The sequence below is a fragment of the Perognathus longimembris genome, chromosome 28 (genome assembly GCF_023159225.1).
Source record: "Perognathus longimembris pacificus isolate PPM17 chromosome 28, ASM2315922v1, whole genome shotgun sequence".
Taxonomy (NCBI): Eukaryota; Metazoa; Chordata; class Mammalia; order Rodentia; family Heteromyidae; genus Perognathus; species Perognathus longimembris.
In genome coordinates, this window is record NC_063188.1 from 51135845 (window position 1) to 51149674 (window position 13830).

Sequence of the window (13830 nt, forward strand, 5' to 3'; positions counted from 1 at the left end):
GGCTCTTTTCCTAACCATTTTTGTTAGTCCAGGAGTCATGCTCATTCAGGTTATTTCCTCAGTTTCTACTGTCAAGCTGCTTACATTACAATGAAGAGAACTCTGAGGAGGCCAGAGATACTTTTTAATTCCTTTGAAGTTTCCTTTGGGATTTGAGATGTGTGTATGCTTGCATGTATATGCGCGTGTGCATGCAAGTGTGTGTGTGCATGTGTGCCAGCATGTGTGCATGCACAACAGTATTAGGGCTTGAACCCAGGGCCTCATACTTACTTGCTCAGCTCTTCAGCTCATGGCTAGTGTTCTATGAAGCCATGCCTCTAGTCTGGCTTTCTTTGCTTGTCCTGGAACTTGAACTCAGGGGTTGGGTGGCTGTCTCTGAGATTTTACTTAAAGGTGGCCCATTCTACCACTTGAGCCACAGCCCCATTTTTGGCATTTTTTAAAATTTAATTTTATGGTTAAGGTGATGTACAGAGGGGTTACAGTTACATATGTAAGGTAGTGAGTATATTTCTTGTCAAACTTGTTACCGCCTCCCTCATTTTTCTCCCTCCTTCCCAATCCCCCTCCAGTTGATGATTAATTAGAGATAAGGATCTCAAGAACTTTACTGCCCAGGCTGGCTTTGAACCTTGAACCTGATATCTCAGCCTCTTGAGCAGGTAAAATTACATACATAAGCCACCAGCACATGGCTCAGTATGTTTTTCTGCTGGCTAATTGGAGAGGAATCTCATAGTTTGTTGTTGTTGGACCAGCTTTGAAATTTATCCTCGGGTCTCAGCATCCTGAGTGTTAGGTTTTTAAAGTAGGTAGCCGGTAAAGGAGAACGCCACGCGGTATTCAGGCAGGAGAGAACGTTTATTACCGAACTGCTGGCCTGTGGCCAAGATGATCCATGGCCGGAGAGAAGGGAGAGAGAGAGAGCGAGACCCCCACCCAGCCCTGCTTTATTTAGGGCAGGGGCAAGGGGTGTGGCCAGGTGGATTAGGAGGTGACCTCAGGGAAAGGGGAGGTAACTGCCTCCAGGTCTGCAGGTTACCCAGGTAACTGGGTGGAGACTTAATGAGGTGGGGGCATCTGCATGTAGCCCTCAGGGAGAGGACCTAACATTCCAGCCTTTTAATAGTTATGAAAAAGGACGTAGACTCTCTCTGGCTGCTTCCTGCTGGCAAGGGGCATCGGCATTAGGGGTAAAAGGCAGAAATGTGGCCTCTCCTGGAGAAGGCGAGCAGCAGGGTCCCTTGGTGGTAGATGCCAGTCCTTGAATGAAGCCTGGAAGAAGTCTCATGAGGCAGGGGCTGGACAAAAAAAATATTAAGGCAAAAGGAAGAGTTTAGGGCACAAAATTAAAAATTGGATTACTTGGACAGTTCTTATACTCAGGCATGGACATTAGATGGACAAGCTACTATCTCTTGATCCCCCGGCTCTGATTAATTTTGAAAGGGTGAGACAAAGTGACTCCATTTAGGATCTGACATAATTCTCCTCTTACTCCTCTCCGTGATCCTTGTTCCCTGAACTGGCTGAGTCTCAGGGATCTAGGTGCTTGTTGCTGGGATGGCTTGTCCCCGATGGCATTCAAAGGATTTGAACTCAGGGCCTGGGCACTGTCCTTGAGCACTTCTGCTCGAGGCTAGTACTCTACCACTTGAGCTCCACTTCCAGCATTTGGCTGGTTAGAGATCGGTCTCTTCAGCCATGCTTCCAGCCTGGCTCTTCGCAGGTTAGTTGGGAGATGGAGTGTGAGAGAGATTTTCAGCCCGGGCTAGCTTCGAACTGCAATCCAAGGCGTCTTTGCCACAAAAGCCCTTTTTGATTTCCAATTAAAACAACAAGGAGACCAAGGGGACTAGAGCTTACCTGTACCTTGTCAAGAACTGACCAAATACTTGCCAGAATTCTGCAATGACAAAACTCAGTAGATGTGATGAGTTTTAGCACAGATATATAGCTAGATGGACATACTAACTAATGACATTTACACAGACATACACACTGTGCACATAGGTTTTACAGCATGCAAAAATGAATTTCAGCAGTAGACTTGGAATTCCAATAGTAAATGACTTTTTTTTTTGCCCAATATTTTAAAACCACGTGGTCGATTAGAAAAACAATTTTGCTAGCAAACAACAATTTTCAGATTATCAAATGTTGAAATCATATTTTGATAAACTCCAGTGGGATGCCATGTTGAGGGGGGTGGCAGGAGGACACAAACACACTAATAGAGAACACGTGGCATGGCATAATGGCGCCTAAGCTGATGCCTGTTAAACCCAATATCCACCACGTGGTCAATGCTGGAGAAAAGAACTTTTAGATCTTTGCCGACAAAGCACATTGGTGGTCAAGCCTCAGTTTCGAAGCTCTGTGAAAAGAGGCAGCTTTGTGAGCAAGGCACACAACGATGGTACGACTTGGGAATTTTATAAAGTAAGCAAGTAAGCAGGAAGATGAGAGAGAGGGAGAAAAAGGAAGAGAAAGAGAGGAAAAGAGAAAGAGAGAGAGAGCCTGAATATAAGTGACTTCTAACCATTTACCATTGCAGTGGCAAAAACTGTATCTGAGCGAGTATTTCGAGCAGGCCTCATTACACTGTCAAGAGGTGTGCTAGCAGAGTCTTCATTGCAGTGGCAAAAACTGTATCTGAGTGAGTATTTCGAGCAGGCCTCATTGTCAAGAGGCGTGCTAGCAGTGTCCCGGCTCGGGTGTGACTGTGATGCAAAACCCAAAAAGCACGGGAGGGAGGCGCCTGGTGAGTGGATGAGCTTACCGGGCAGAAGCGGCAGGCAGAAGCGGCAGAAGCGGCGGACGGAGCGGCAGAGAACCCGAGCAGCAGCAGTTTCACTCACCAGGATAGACAAGTGGTGTGGAGGTAGATGTGGATGTGGAGGCCAGCAATGATATTAGTGAAAAGTGCCGCGTGGCTACTCGCAGCAGTTCAGTTCGCAGAAAAAGGGCCGTCAGGACTGGGAATACTCCCAGAAAAAGAAGAAAAATAGATGGGAATTCCGCCTGTCCTGACTCTTAAGCCCTTGCCGAGTCACGGCACCATATATGTTAGGTTTTTAAAGTAGGTAGCCGGTAAAGGAGAACGCCACGCGGTATTCAGGCAGGAGAGAACGTTTATTACCGAACTGCTGGCCTGTGGCCAAGATGATCCATGGCCGGAGAGAAGGGAGAGAGAGAGAGCGAGACCCCCACCCAGCCCTGCTTTATTTAGGGCAGGGGCAAGGGGTGTGGCCAGGTGGATTAGGAGGTGACCTCAGGGAAAGGGGAGGTAACTGCCTCCAGGTCTGCAGGTTACCCAGGTAACTGGGTGGAGACTTAATGAGGTGGGGGCATCTGCATGTAGCCCTCAGGGAGAGGACCTAACACTGAGTAGCTAGTGAAAGGAAAATTATCCCAGAAAACCACAGACCATAGACGAATTCACGTAGAGCAAGAGAGTTTATTGCCAGCAGGGCCGGCAAGGCCAAGTTCCCACAGAGGAGTAAAGGAATTGGTGCCTGAACTCTCTCGGGGATCTTTATAACTTCATGCGACTAAGGTGGGAGGTGCCCTGTCTGCCCCTCAGATATCATCAGCCAAGGGTGGAGTCACATTGGCAAAGGGCAGATCTTATGTCTGGGCCAGGGGCATTCTATTAGCTTACATCTAGGATTACTGATTACTGATATGTCTACCAGTGCCTCTGGTGAGAGTACTCATTTTATTTCAGCTCTTTTTTTTATGTCAACATTACATTTATGTTTGCTTTTGAAGGAGCAATATTAGTAAAGGGTGTCTAGGGTGTTTTGGTTGATGAAGATTTGTTTTGTTGTGCCAAGTCGCGAAACGACCGCCAAGAAGGCCACCGAGACTCAGACGTTCCGAAATGCAAAAGCAAGGCAAGGCTTTATTCAAGTGAGCTGCAACTCGGCCACGTCCTACCCACTGACACAGCGGAGGTTAGGAGGAAGCCCCGAGCTGTGATTACACAGGGTTTATAAAGGCAAAAAACAAAGTTACAACAATCAGGTGTTCAAGCAAGCAAGATTAGGACACAGGTACAAATCTGATTGGCTCAGGGTTCGAGGCATTCTAGGGGTGGTCAGAGTTAAGAATTCCCAGCGGTTAGAGTTCTAGACTGTCTGGGCCCTAATGGGCTTGTCCTGGGTCTGCTCACAGGGCCTGCTTATCTCAGGTTCACCTGGTAAAGTGGGGTTCACGTGGTAAAGTGGGACCTGACTTCAAAGTCTGGCACTTCATTTTCCCCTTTTTCTTTTTGGTACCTTGGGAGCCAATCATGGCTCCATTCTGTCCATTTCAATGGCTTGCATGTCTAGGGGATGATATAGAGGTAAGGCATGGACCAGTAGGTCCCAAAGTAGTATCCGAAAATAATTCTGGTCCCTCGGTTTTAAAGGGGGGCTGATGGGTGAAGATCATCCATCTTCTGTAACTTCTTCAAGCTGACTCAGGGGCGTGGACCTTACCTAGCCAGGAACCTATAACCTTACCAAGGGACTGCAGGATTACTGCAAACTGAAAATTAACTTTCAGCTATACAGACTTACCATTAGCTGTATAGTGTTTACTATCCAAATGTAAGCAACAAAATAATACATAAACTTCTCAGCTGTGCTCTAAGGGTTGGGTGGCTATACCCGTATTCCTGAGCAAGCCCAAAACTACCTAAAATAAGGGGGTCACCTCCCTTTGGAGTGAGCTGCCAAAATAACATCAACATTAGCCTGGGTAGCAAGGAAAGAAGGCAAAAAGAAAATTATAACAATATTCAGTCTAACTTTCTTTTCTTGAGGCGAAGGTGAAGCAGCTGAATTGGGTGCTTGGAGACCTCCCATCCACCACGGTAGTCGTCGTCCAGGGCAAAAGGGTCAGCTGGCCTGGCGTGGGAGCAATGGACCCAAGTGGCGATGCCATCTACCTTAAGGGCGGTGGGAGTAGTCAGTAGCACCACGTAGGGTCCCTTCCACCGTGGTTCTAAGGATTTGGGTTATGCCTCTGGATGAACACCCAATCCCCTGGTCTGAATAAATGGGGGGTAGGGACAGAAGTGGAATCATATAATGCCTTAAGTTGAGGCCACATTTTCTTGTGCACGAGCTGCAAATAATCAAGTTTACACAAAAATTCAGTATCATCCAAATCAGCAAGCAATTCAGTCTGAAGGTTAGGGATAATGGGCCGGGGGAGGGGGGAGTGGCGGTGCCCGTACATTATTTCAAAAGGACTAAAGCCAAGCTGATAGGGAGAATTTCTTCCTCTAAGCAGAGCAAAAGGAAGGAGTGACACCCAGTCTGTGCCAGTCTCTAAGGCCAATTTAGTTAAGGTCTCTTTTAGAGTCCGATTCATTCTCTCTACCTGTCCTGAACTCTGGGGTCTATAAGCACAATGCAATTTCCAATCCGTCCCCAGTGCAGCGGCTATTCCCTGTCTTACTTTTGAAACAAAAGCCGGTCCGTTGTTCGACCCAATGGTGGATGGGAAGCCATACCTGGGTAGGATTTCTTCCAGAATCTTCTCAGCCACTACATTCGTAGTCTCATGCTTTGTTGGATAGGCTTCCATCCATCCTGAAAAGGTGTCTACAAAAACTAGCAAATATTTGTATCCATACTTTCTAGGTTTAATTTCTGTGAAATCTACAATACACGCCTGGCCTATCCCCACAGAGGCGAGCTCCTTTAGTCATGCTTTGATGATTGGGGGCATTGGTAAGCTGACAGGCCTTGCAATTTTTAACAATATCTTCAATAAGTTGATTTCCTTGTCTAATTTTCACTTTGGAGTATCGGAGCAAGTCCTGCATTCTTTGGGTTCCCATGTGAGAAGCTCAGTGGATTCTTTTTTTTTTTTTTTGCCAGTCCTGGGCCTTGAACTCAGGGCCTGAGCACTGTCCCTGGCTTCCTTTTGCTCAAGGCTAGCGCTCTACCACTTGAGCCTGTCGCACCTTGGACCCATGTTGTTTTAGTGGACATCGGCCCTCTTGGGGCTAGTAATACTGAATTTTCTGTTCCCATATCTACCATGAACATGACTGGATTCCCCTCCACTTTCAATGTTATCCTGGGCTCAGGGAGGGGATCTGAGCCCCGACTCCCTCAGTCACTGTCCTCAGCCATCTCTAAGGTTGACAACACTCTTGGTCCTACTTTATGTTTTTCCTCCTTTTTCTTGGCTAGCTCTGGGCAGTTTTTGACCCAATGCCCCTCCTCCTTGCAATGAGCACATCGCTTCTTCCCCACTCTTGATTGGTGTTTGGGCTCCTGCTCCTTACTTGGAGAGGCAAACTGTCTAAAGTTTCCTGCCTGTATAGAGGTCAGGATTTCCCTGAGGTCCTTGCATTGTTGCTCCAAAATTCTAGCCAAACTCCTTTCCTCAACTCTGTTCCTCTTTTCTTGCTCGTTTCCACGTTCTTTGTCCTTCTTTTCCTGTCTTTGTTCTCCTATTTCTCTCTTATTATAAACCTTTTCTGCCACTACTACTAGATTCCTAATAGATTTTTCACCGAGCCTGTCTAGAGCCTGCAACTTTCGCTTTATGTCCGGTGCGGCTTGATTTACGTAGGCAAACATAATTATCTGAGCAGATTCCTGGGTCTCAAGATCATATGGGGTGTATTGACTAAAAGCTTCCATAAGCCGCTCAAGGTATGCTGCCGGACTTTCACTTTTTCCCTGCCTAATATCATAAACTTTGGCCATATTAGTAGGTTGGCGAGCCGCTGCCTTGAGACCTGCCAGCAGAGCCTGGTGATAGACAAGGAGTCGCTCCCTGCCTTCAGCCGTATTGTAGTCCCATGCTGGTTGGGTCTCAGGAAAATAGGTGTCAATCAAGGCAGGATTAGTGATGGGCATTCCGTTGGGGCCGGGGATAAGTCTCTGGGCCGCTTCTTGGATACAACCTCTCTCCTCAGTGGTGAAAAGGACCTGTAAAAGCTGGCTGCAATCATCCCAAGTGGGCTGGTGAGTGAAAAGTATAGTTTCAAACAAGCGAATTAAGTCCTGAGGTTTCTCAGAAAAAGGGGCATTTTGGGCACGCCAATTGTAAAGATCACTAGTAGCAAATGGCCAGTATTGGAATTGTTGTCGACCATCTGCATCCACAGGACTTATAGGGCGTAGGGGAAGGGCAACAGAATTATGAAGAGATGTAACTCTTCGGCGCCGGCGAGTTGATTGAGCAGGGCACTCCGGGGCGGAGGGCACAGCTGAAACATCTTCCTCAGAGTCCTCCTCTTGGAGAGTTAACTGGGTTGGGGAGTATGGAGGGGGAAGCATTTCCTTCTCTGTGCTTCCTCCCTGGAGGACAGGTGGATATAATTTCTTCTCTCCCCTCTTAGTTTCTCTCTTGTCACCCCGTGTCTTTTGAGTGAATATTGGGGTAGGGGAAGGAGTGGAGGAGGGAGTTGGTAAGAAAGGCCAAGCCCAAGCTGGAGTGTCCCTGTCAACTAGTTCCCTCCAGGTGTCTTATAAGGAATCTGGTCTATATAGCCTTAACGAGGGGCGTCAATTAGGCTTTGTAAAGTACTGATCTTAATTATGTCAAAGCTCCCCTTAGGTGGCCAATTAGCTCTCTCAAGGGTGGGCCATTCTGACTTGCACAGGGTAATCCATTTTTCCTCCTTAATGGCCACACCTCGGTTCTGAGCTATCTCCTTGATCTCCCTTCAGTGAGCTAGAGTCAAATCTAGGGGGCTAGATGGAGGTCCCCAAGATAGAACGTTACCCATAGCTCTGATCAGATGTTTAGTCCAAAAGGCTTCGGAGTCTGGGGTCTCGGGGGACTCTGGGGCTATCCCCGACGAGCCCCCAGATGTTGTGCCAAGTCGCGAAACGACCACCAAGAAGGTCACCGAGACTCAGACATTCTGAAATGTAAAAGCAAGGCAAGGCTTTATTTAAGCGAGCTGCTACTCGGCCACGTCCTACCCACTGACACAGCGGAGGTTAGGAGGAAGCCCCGAGCTGTGATAACACAGGGCTTATAAAGGCAAAAAACAAAGTTACAACAATCAGGTGTTCAAGCAAGCAAGATTAGGACACAGGTACAAATCTGATTGGCTCAGGGTTCGAGGCATTCTAGGGGTGGTCAGAGTTAAGCATTCCCAGCGGTTAGAGTTCTAGACCGTCTGGGCCCTAATGGGCTTGTCCTGGGTCTGCTCACAGGGCCTGCTTATCTCAGGTTCACCTGGTAAAGTGGGGTTCACGTGGTAAAGTGCGACCTGACTTCAAAGTCTGGCACTTCAGTTTGTTTTGGTTGAAGATCGATGCCCATATTTTTATACCTTTTTCATTTTTTATTGTTAACAGAAGAAGCTACTATGGAGGAAACTGGGCTAGTTTTAGCTTTTCAGGACTTCTTTCCTGGCTAAAAGAATATCAGGTAAGTTCTTATCTAGTCTTGATCTTCTAATTTGCTAGACTTTATTTTGTGTCACAGAACCTGCATTGAAGAAATCTTAATCTTCCTCTGTAATGCAGGATTGATACCTTATGTTATTATTTGTGAAAAATATACACAGTTGCCTTGTCAGCAGTTTTGATGTTATGATAATATAGATGTCACTATTTAAATATAAATAGATATATTGGGTGAAAACGAAGTCGTAGATACTTGATACTATCTTGTGGTTGCACTCTAAGTATGCCCAAATTTAAGACAAGAATTGTTACTTTAAATCATTCACCGGAAGTATTTTATAAAATTTCACCTATTGGTAGTTGTTCTTTGGTTTAGTATATTTTAAACAATATAACAAGTAAACTAACCATTTGGTGAAGAATTTTTAATTATCTCTGTTGGTGATACTTTTATATATACAAATATTCTGCAGATTCAGATCCCACAGTTGAACTAAAACTTTTTATCTGTGTTTTGTTTAGGAAGAAAGCGACACTGTGACTGAATGTTCATCATGGCAAGAGCATATCCTTGAAAATGAAGAAGCCATTGAGCTTAACAGGAAGGATAAAACCATTCAACATGTGGAAGTATTTTATTTTGCCAGGTATGAAACACATTTATATAGGATAACTTTTACTCCCACTTCTTCAGAAGAAACCAACCATCAATATCTGCAATTACAGAGTGCTCTTGGCTATTTAAATGACTTTTTGTACCAGATCCTTTAAGGTCAGCACCATAATGAACAAAGTATAATAATCAAGGAAGCTAGATTTTGGTGGCTCAGGTCTATAATCCTAGCTACTCAAGAGGCTGAGATCTGAGAATTGTAGTTTGAACCTAGCCTGGGCAGGAACGTCCATGAGACTCTTATCTCCAATTAACCACAGGAAAACTGAAAGTGTTGATGTGATTCAAAATGGTAGAGTGCTAGCTCAAGGAGGGCACCTAGGCCCTGAGTTCAAGCCTCATAACTAACAACAAAAAACGAATAATCATAATTATGTCCCAGTGTCTTCAGGTATATGTTATATAATGTTCTCCATCCTCTACTTGCAAAGCACAAGGGTTTGAAGTAGATTTTGTTAATATAAAAATTTATCATTTTAATAGGTAACTTTAGCTAGAAAACTATTTCTTTTTTACTTTTTTTTTTTTTTTTTTCCAGTCCTGGACCTTCGACTCAGGGCCTGAGCACTGTCCCTGGCTTCTTTTTGCTCAAGGCACTTGAGCCACAGTGCCACTTCTGGCCATTTTCTATATATGTGGTGCTGGGGAATTGAACCCAGGGCTTCATGTATATGAGTCAAGCACTCTTGCCACTAGCCCATATTCCCAGCCCCCAAAACTTTATTTCTTTTAAGTTAATATATCTATTTTTTGGTCAGTCATGGGGCTTGAACTCTGGACCCAAGCGCTGTCCCTGAGCTCTTGATTTCAAGGCTAGCACTTTATCACCTGAGTCACAGCACCATTTCTATTTTTCTGGTGGTTAATTGGAGATAAGAGTCTCAAGGACTTTCCTGCCTGGGCTGGGTTCAAACCACAAACCTCAGATCCCAGCCTCCTGAGTAGTTTAGGATTACAGGCATGAGCCACCAGCTCACAGTAAGCTTAAATCTTTCTTGTAGATATTAGATATTCTTGAGACATGTGTCTTAATATCTTCATGTATATTCTTTTGTAAATACTGAAATATATAGTACAAGTTCCTGGCCGTTTGTTATTCTTTGCTTTTTGGTGCTAGTCCTAAGGCTTGAAATCTGGGCCTGTTCTTTTACTTGGCTTTTTTGCTCACAACTAGCATTCTACTACTTGAGCCATGTTTCCAGTTCCTCGTTATTGTTTTATTACACACGTTATTGATGATCATGTTATCTCTGTGTTTTCTGTAGTTTTCCAGTCCTAATTAAAGTAATAATTGTTTTTATTCATATAAATTTAACATAAATGTCTATACTGAGCAATACAAACAAACACATTTGTAGAGCATTAACCAGTAAGTAGTATAGATGAAAAATCTTTTTTTTTTTCTCAAATTTTTATTATCAAACTGACGTACAGAGAGGTTACAGTATCATACGTTGGGCATTGGATACATTTCTTGTACTGTTTGTTGCCTTGTCCCTCATGCCCCCCTCCCTCCCCCCCTTTCCCTCCCCCCCCCAGGTGTTCAGTTCACTTACACCAAACAGTTTTGCAAGTATTGCTTTTGTAGTTATTTCTCTTTTTTTACCCTGTGTCTCTCGAATTTGGTATTCCCTTTGAATTTCCTACTTCCAATACCAGTAAACACGGTTTCCAATATACTCAGATAAGATTACAGAGATAGTGTAGGTACAAACATAGGAAGGTGATACAAAACATTATCAATAATAGAAACTACATATACACATAGGACGTTGAAAGTAGTTACAACTGTGATATATCCCTTGTTTCCATAACATGGAGTTCATTTCAATTAGCATCATCTTATGTGTTTCTAAGGGTATAGCTATTGGGCCTTGTGATGCTCTGCTATGGCTTGCCTAAACCTGTACTAATGGGTGGTGGAAGTGGGGATTTCAACATTCTTAGAAGAGCTTTATCAGTGCAGGATTCTTCCTGTTGTCCTTTTGTAACCATACCTCATACCTTCCTTCCTTCTTAGCCCCTACCTCCAATCCCTGATTCTTAGCAGCCACTACCATTTTTCCTATCATTTTGAAAATGTTATATAAATGGAACTATATTTTATGAAACCTTTTGGCGTTGGCTTTTCTTAGCATAATGTTCTAGAAGTTCAACCTGCTTGTTGTGTGCCTCAGTTGTTGTCAACTTTTGTGTTCATCAATTGTTTATTAATTGTTTTCTTATTTAGTAGTATTTCACTGTGGGAGCATAAGTTTGTATTCATTCACTCATTGAGAAAAATCTGGACTTTTCCCAGAAATGGACTGTTAAAAACAAATCTGTGGTCCAATATTATGTACAGGTTTTTATGAGTATTTTTCTGTTCTAAACATTTGTTAAAAATAAAACTGTGCTTTAATATTGTGACTAGGGTTTTTTTTTGTTTGTTTGTTTTGGCCAGTCCTGGGCCTTGGGCTCAGGGCCCGAGCACCGTCCCTGGCTTCCTCCCGCTCAAGGCTAGCACTCTGCCACTTGAGCCACAGCGCTGCTTCTGGCCGTTTTCTGTATATGTGGTGCTGGGGAATCGAACCTAGGGCCTCGTGTATCCGAGGCAGGCATTCTTGCCACTAGGCTATATCCCCAGCCCCGTGACTAGGGTTTTTATTAGTATTTTTCTAATAAATGTTTCTCTGGATAAAAGTTTTCATTATCTGTTATGAATATCCGAGTGTTTCTGTGTCATATGATAATTACATGTTAAGTTTTGAAATAAAGCACACAACTCTTTTTCAAAAAACTTCTACAACTTTATGCTCCCACCCAAATAATCCAGTTATTATGAATAGTAATATGGATAACCCAGTTTTTCTAAATTTTCACCCAAATTTGATGTCACTTTTCCCATTTTAGAATTCTGATAATTGTGCAGTGATACCCATTTCATGCTTTAACATGAATTTCCCAGGTGCTGATTTTTAAAATATCTTATTGCCATCTGTTTATCATTTTGAATTTTGAGTAAAGTGCAATATGAAATATGTTACTTTCTTATTATTTAATTGAATTTTATTTTGTCCATCATAGGACTTGAACTCAGGGCCTCAGCGCTGGCCCTGAGCTCAGGCCTAGCGCTTTTACCATTTTGAACCACAGTTTTACCAATTTGAGCCACAGTGCTACTTCTGGTTTTCGGTGGTTCATTGGAGATAAGAATATCATGGACTTTTTTGTCCAGGCTGGCTTTGAACTGAGTAGCTAGGATCACAGGTGTGAATCACCAGTGCCCAGTTGGATTGGTTCTTTACAGTTGTTTTCAGAGTTCTTTATCCTATATGTATGTCCTTTGTTACATATATAACTTGATATTATTTTCTCCAGTTTATAGCTCATGTTTCCATCCTTTTTGAAACAAACTATTTTACAGACCAGTATTTTTAATTTTGATGAGATGTAGTTTATTAACTTTTCCTTTTATAAAGTAAGTGTTTGGTGTCAAACCTTACAATTCCTTGCCTACATTAAGACCTGAAAACCTTCTCCTATTTGTTTTTATTTGAGTTTATGTTCCACTTGAAATTTTTTATTTATAGTGTGACATTTACATCAATATGCTTCTTTTCTTCCTAAGGATATTTAGTTGCTTGAAGTGGCACCTTTTGTTCAAAGGTCTGTTCTTTTTTCATTGAGTTATTTTTGCATCAGTCAAAAATCAGATAGCTGTGTTTTTCTGGATGAGTTTCTGAGTTCATTTTCTGTTCTATCAATCTGCATGACTTTCTCTTCATCATTATCATACTGTCTTCATTACTGTAGTTACATAATAGGTCTTAATACCAGATAGGATTTATTGTTTTTTTCAGATTATTTAAGGTATTCTAGGCATTATGCTTTTCCATATAAATGCTTTAATAAACTTGTATATATCTAAAAATGCTGACAATTAGATCAAAATTTTCCTTAAGATACAAAGAGGTAGAGAAGTTTGGAAAGGATCACCATCATTATTGTTGGGAGTCTTTCTTTAGATGAACATGATATTTTTCTCCATTTCTGGAGGTTGTCTTTTATTTTCATTAGCAATGCTTTATAAATGTCAGCATACTAATTCTGTATGTTTTGTTCATTATATACTTAGGTATTCAGTTCTATTTAGAATAGTCATATATAGTATTGTCTTTTTGGTTTTGATTTCTACACAATCACTGGTTTTATTTGTCAGTCCTGTGGCTTGAACTCAGGACCTGGGCACTGCCCCTGAGCTTTTTAATTCAAGGTGAGCATTCTTCCACTTGAGCCATAGTCCACTTTTGACTTTTTTGATGATTAATTGGAGATAGAGTTTCACAGACTCTCCTGCCCTGGCTGGTTTCAAACCAGGTTCCTCAGATCTCAGCTCTCTGAGCTAGGATTACACGTATGAACCACTAGCGCCCAGCTAGAAATGCAGTTGTTTTTTGTTCTTGTTTTTGCCAGTCCTGAGGCTTAAACTCAGGGCCTGAGCACTTTCCCTGGCTTCTTTTTGCTTTTTGCTGAAGGTACTCTACCACTTGAGCCACAATGCCTCTTCTGGCCTTTTCTATGTATGTGGTGCTGAGGAATCGAATCCAGGGCTTCATGTATACGAGGTGAACACTCTACCACTAGGCCATATTCCCAGCCCAGAAATGCAGTTTTTGTTATGTTGATCTCAAATATATCTCAAAAGTAAGTACTGAAGTACTTACTTGGGGTACTTTTATAGATTCTTTCAGATTAGTCATTTCTTCTGTAAAGGACATTAAAAACATCTTTCTT

The 13830-nt window shown here is 42.9% G+C and overlaps 1 protein-coding gene across 2 annotated transcripts in view; it reads left to right on the top strand.

Annotated features, from left to right (window-relative positions):
• The window catches only part of Chm (CHM Rab escort protein), a 190733-nt gene that overhangs the window by 74804 nt on the left and 102099 nt on the right, over nt 1-13830 (top strand). For both annotated transcript variants that reach the window (XM_048335517.1, XM_048335519.1), the window contains exons 3-4: nt 8331-8403; nt 8904-9028. In XM_048335517.1, coding sequence (XP_048191474.1) covers nt 8331-8403; nt 8904-9028 — 198 coding nt within the window. The remainder of the gene's footprint in view (nt 1-8330; nt 8404-8903; nt 9029-13830) is intronic.